The 5,743-nt window shown below is 36.3% G+C and overlaps 1 protein-coding gene across 4 annotated transcripts; it reads right to left on the bottom strand.

The window, feature by feature from the left end:
• Nucleotides 1-340: 340 nt before the first annotated feature.
• Nucleotides 341-3,183, bottom strand: LOC111714066 (adhesive plaque matrix protein). 4 transcript variants are annotated; one of them, XM_023489083.1, is made up of 5 exons: nt 3,076-3,183; nt 2,261-2,610; nt 2,053-2,133; nt 1,393-1,842; nt 341-1,223 (listed from the first exon to the last, which is right to left on the bottom strand). In XM_023489083.1, exons 2-5 carry the CDS (start codon nt 2,331-2,333, stop codon nt 400-402), a joined length of 1,428 nt encoding a protein of 475 aa, XP_023344851.1. In that variant the 5' UTR covers nt 2,334-2,610; nt 3,076-3,183; the 3' UTR covers nt 341-399. The 4 variants fall into 4 exon arrangements, with proteins under 4 accessions (XP_023344851.1, XP_023344848.1, XP_023344849.1 ...); XM_023489080.1 differs by having other exon boundaries at nt 1,393-2,133; XM_023489081.1 differs by having other exon boundaries at nt 341-1,193; nt 1,393-2,133.
• Between the last annotated feature and the right edge of the window lie 2,560 nt (nt 3,184-5,743).

Below are 5,743 nucleotides of genomic sequence, written 5' to 3'. Positions count from 1 at the left end.
GTTGCCAAATTTTCGTTCAATCTCTTTCTAAATGTGCTCGCACTGGATATAGAGTTGTCAAATTTTCGTTAAAACTCTTTCGTGAAAATTTCGTTCAGACAACAAAAATGTGAATGAAAACGAAAATTTGCGTTTATTTCCGCAAATATTTTAGTTAAAATTTGCGAAATTTGTTCGAAATTTTCGCAAAATTCGTTAAAATTCTCAAACTTTCCTTCAATATCTTTTTTTTCGCAAAAATACAGTACTCCAGATCTTCTGACAAAAATGTTTTATCTAGATTTTTCTTTTCCTTATTTACTAGTTCCCAGAATTGTATTCCTGTCAAAACAGCAATAAATTAAAACATGATAAAATTTATTCATAATACATAAAAATAATCAATGATTAGAGTTAAGATTAATAACTGACTTTATAACCAGGATACTTTGCCCCCGGGTAGTCCTCGATTATATACCCAGGAAAGTGACTGGTTGGGTAATCCTCCGGGTAGGGACTAGTTTGGTAATCCGCAGGATAGAGACTATTTGGGTAATCCGCAGGATAGGGACTGGTTGGGTAATCCGCAGGATAGGGACTGGTTGGGTAATCCGCAGGATAGGGACTAGTTTGGTAATCCGCAGGGTAGAGACTAGTTTGGTAATCCGCAGGGTAGGGACTAGTTGGGTAATCCGTAGGATAGGGACTAGTTGGGTAATCCGCAGGATAGAGACTAGTTTGGTAATCCGCATGGTAGGGACTAGTTAGGTAATCCGCAGGGTAGGGATTAGTTGGGTAATCCGCAGGATAGGGACTAGTTTGGTAATCCGCCGGGTAGAGACTAGTTGGGTAATCCGCAGGATAGAGACTATTTTGGTAATCCGCAGGGTAGGGACTAGTTGGGTAATCCGCAGGGTAGGTACTAGTTGGGTAATGCACAGGATAGGGACTAGTTTGGTAATCCGCTGGATTGGGACTAGTTGGGTAATCTGGAAGGTAGGGACTAGTTGGGTAATCCACAGGATAGAGATTAGTTGGGTAATCTGGAAGGTAGGGACTAGTTGGGTAATCCGCAGGGTAGAGACTAGTGTAATCAGGCGTTTGGTAATCTGGTGTTTGGTAATCTAGAGTTGGGTATTCAGGTGTTTTGTAAACTGGACTTGGGTAAACAGGTAGTTTGTAATCTGGAGTTGGGTAAACAGGTGGTTTGTAATCTGGAGTTGGGTAAACAGGTGGTTTGTAATCTGGAGTTGGGTTTGTAGTCTGGAGTTGGGTAAACAGGTGTTCTGTAATCTGTAGTTGGGTAATCAGGTGGTTTGTAGTCTGGAGTTGGGTAAACAGGTGGTGTGTAGTCTGGAGTTGGGTAAACAGGTGTTTTGTAATCTGGAGTTGGGTAAACAGGTGGTTTGTAATCTGGAGTTGGGTAAACAGGTGATTTGTAATCTGGAGTTGTGTAAACAGATTGTTTGTAATCTGGAGTTGGGTAAACAGGTGATTTGTAATCTGGAGTCGGGTAAACAGGTTGTTTGTAATCTTGAGTTGGGTAAACAGGTGATTTGTAATCTCGAGTCGGGTAAACAGGTGGTTTGTAGTCTGGAGTTGGGTAAACAGGTGGTTTGTAATCTGGATTTGGGTAAACAGGTGGTTTGTAGTCAGGAGTTGGGTAAACAGGTGGTTTGTAGTCTGGAGTTGGGTAAACAGGTGGTTTGTAGTCTGGAGTTGGGTAAACAGGTGGTTTGTAGTCTGGAGTTGGGTAAACAGGTGTTCTGTAATCTGTAGTTGGGTAATCAGGTGGTTTGTAGTCTGGAGTTGGGTAAACAGGTGGTTTGTAGTCTGGAGTTGGGTAAACAGGTGTTCTGTAATCTGTAGTTGGGTAAACAGGTGGTTTGTAGTCTGGAGTTGGGTAAACAGGTGGTGTGTAGTCTGGAGTTGGGTAAACAGGTGATTTGTAATCTGGAGTCGGGTAAACAGGTGGTTTGTAATCTGGAGTTGGGTAAACAGGTGGTTTGTAATCTGGAGTTGGGTAAACAGGTGGTTTGTAGTCTGGAGTTGGGTAAACAGGTGTTCTATAATCTGTAGTTGGGTAATCAGCATCTTTAGTATTGTATGAAGGTTTCTTGTACTTCGGGTTTTCGGAGTCAACATCTCTCTTCACTAAAGTAAAATAAAGAATTTAGAAAAAAAGTGCAGGCCAACCTTGTAATAAATAGCACAATTGGTGTGACAAAAAATCTTGGCTGATCTTAGTATTATATATATTTAATATCTAATAGGATTATACCTGTATTTAGGTTTATAAGCAGAGTTACCATAACTGTTAAATCCATAGCCTTCTTTGTTTCTATAAGATCCATAACCTACATGGCTTCCGCGGAATCCATAACTCCCTTGTCCGTAAGTTCCAGAGTCTTTCTTGGTTCCATAGCTTCCTGCATTGTTTCCATGAGGGTTATAGCCTTCAAGCATTCCATAGACTCTTTTATTTCCATAAGTTCCATAGCCTCCTAGTGTTCCGTAAGGTGAATAATCTATGTTACCCAGAGTACCATAACCTCCTAGCTTCCCATAGGAGGTATATCCGCCACCCTGCCCATAGAAGCCACCGACATTGTAGGTGTTCAAGCCATGTACCTTGAATAAAACAAAATTAGACAGATTTTATAATTAGTTTTTACAGCAAGCTCTATCAAGGCGTCGCGTCAGGATCTATGTTGTTAACGTAACAAAAATTGTTGAAATTGTAATTTCCAAAATTTAACCTAATCGCAACGTAAATTTCTTTAATTTCATTTATTAATGATTCGATCTGAAGTTCTGACTTTATAGATATTAAATTAGAACTGAATCATTCATATTTTAAAAGGTTTTAACCAGCACTGGTAAAATCATCAACAATTCGAAAAATAAAAGGCATTTTAGAAATTAAGATTAGCCTAAATATACCCGCATTATATTTAACAGTGAACATTAAGAACTTGATTAAAGGAATTTCCAACATTTCATATCTTCAGAAAAAAATAAAATAATTCAAATTCTTTAGATTACTTATAAACGATGTTAAGTGAAGGATTTCACAAAATATAAAACAAAGCTAACCTGAGAATTAGCTAGCAACCCAGCCAGGGTAATAACCGTAATAAACATATTACAGCTCTTCGAAGCTACAATCACACTGATAATTATAAGAAATCCATCCCTTTTTATAGATAAGGCCCAATTCGTGCACTGCAACTGTACTGTAAATTTTATCTGTTTACAAACAACCGATAACTTCTGCAGTACACTAAATATAAGAATCCACTACAGTTCCTTGGAGACTGACAAAATAAGTTTAATTTTTTATTAAACTTGAATTCATATAATCTAAAATAACTTGAAAAAATGTTATGTACATACTACATGGTTATCAAAACAGAGGCCGAATTTAAAGAATTTGAACCGCAGTTTTTAAAACCGCGGCTTAAATTTCGGTGGTTCCACTTAAATTTGTATTAAATTTTTCAAGATTTAAGCCGGCGCTCAATTGAAACCGGTTTTTGGTGGATTTGAGACGCGGCTTCAATTCATTAAATTCGGACACAGGATAAAAAGACACTTGGTTAAAATTGCAGATCCTAACGGGCTCGTTGCACGCTCTAACTGAGCTTTCTAAGCATACTGAAGCTCAAGAAATAGTGGGTTTTAGTGGAGGATGTGTTTCATAAAACAAGATAAAACTTTATCAAAATAAAATCATTTCAATCTTTTAGTAACATATTTCCCGCTCCTTTAATTCAAATAAAAGAATAAAAGAATAGAAAGAGACAGATAAGAGATTTGAAGAAAAAGTCTAGAAAGATTGATTGCCTGGCAGTTCACAATGCTGGGGTCTTTTTTCAACCCCCCCCCCCCCCCACTCACAAGTCACAGATCGTTTGTGATCGTTTGTGAAACAGAGAGAAATTATCTACTTTAGCATTTAAACGGAAAATCTCAAAAAGAAACAAAATAGATTTTATTTTATTTTGTAAATTACATTTAACCCTGGGTCATTATGTTTTTCCCTTTTGTTTAATTCATCAAAAATTCTCCGGGGAGGGGGGGGGATATTTGAGGGGGTTAATTGAGAAGCCAGGGCCGGGTAAGGGGCTGGGGGGGGGGATGCTAAGAAACACATGTAGGAGTTCCCGCTCAAAATTTCATTGTTATTAAACATATTCTTCATTATTTTTCATCTCGAGATTTTCTTAACTTTTCCGGTCTAGTTTTCTTATCTGATTGTCTTTCTAGCTAAATATATATATTTATAATTGTCTATCTAGCTAAATATATATATTTATAATTGTCTATCTATCTATCTGTAATGTATATAAGTATCTGGAATATATCAATCATTATGTATTCTACACGATATAAACAAAGCCATGATCTCAGAATATAGCACAATTATAAATTAAGATAAATTTAGAAAAATAAAATTAGATAGACAGAGAGAGACATATGGCTATATATAGATAAAGATACTATGGGTGGTGAGAAAATATAAAACGTATAAATAGACAAAAAAAGTGCGGTTAGAGGCTGTTTAGCCTACTCAACATCATTGTATTGTGTTAAAAGTACTCCTAGTAGGTACAATCCCCTACTTGGGGGGGGGGGGGGGGTCGTTGGTGGAACATTTTCCTCTAAAATGCGGTATTAACCTTCAAGTCGGCAGAATATTCTAAAATGTGCTCGGTCCCTTGATAATGTAATTCAACGGAGAGAAATAGGAGAAGTAGGAGAGAAATATATTTATTTGGTTGCAAATTAAAAATTCTAAATGTTTATTTTCTTCTAAACTGCTCAGAAACAGGAGCCATGATTAAAAACAAAACAAACATCTATGGGTTCGATCTATGATAAAATATACTTTAGTTTGACGTGGTGGCAATGGTACATGGCAATGGTACATGGCAATGGTACATGACAATGGTACATGACATGACAATGGTACATGGCAATGGTACATGACAATGGTACATGGCAATGGTACATGACAATGGTACATGACAATGGTACATGGCAATGAAGAGTATCAAATAAATTTGCCAGATGTATTTTAAAGGGATGGGAGGGGATGCCTCTCATAATACAATAAAACATCTTACTTTTTATACTTCAGAATAATAGCTTCTAAACAAGCTGTAATCACTACAGTATCCATTTTATACTTTAAAGTATATAATCTATAATTTTGTACATAGTACAATGTAACATTCATTTGATGGACTCAACTCAACGAAAGGAATTGAGTCTTTGCCATGAACTCAATCTTCTAATCCCTATATCTTTGCAATTTGACGGTGTAAATCTTTGATTGTTCAAATTTAGATTTTATGATCTCACAGAATTCATAGTTTGAAATATCTAAGGTCTACGACTCCGGGTTGCAAAAATAAAGAACTTAGAAAGTCATAGTGGCAAAGACTCAATTCCGGTAAATGATACTATTTATCTTTTATTCTTTGCATCAGTGTACAGTGTACACTGTAAATCTATATTTTAAGCTATATGTACAATGTACAGTGTACAATTTACAGTGTACAGTTTGTATAAAACAATACATTCCACAATATTCCGTAATGAATTTGTATCCCTGTAACTTTAAACTTTGGGAAGATGTTGGAGGAAACAAAGGATTAGGAGATAGACAGATAGATAGATAGATAGATAGATAGATAGATAGATAGATAGATAGATAGATAGATAGATAGATAGATAGATAGATAGATAGATAGATAGA

This window comes from Eurytemora carolleeae, unplaced genomic scaffold, assembly GCF_000591075.1.
Source record: "Eurytemora carolleeae unplaced genomic scaffold, Eaff_2.0 scaffold1500, whole genome shotgun sequence".
NCBI classification, from domain to species: domain Eukaryota; kingdom Metazoa; phylum Arthropoda; class Copepoda; order Calanoida; family Temoridae; genus Eurytemora; species Eurytemora carolleeae.
Note: the sequence above shows the minus strand (reverse complement) of the source record. Positions and strands in the feature narration are given on the sequence as shown.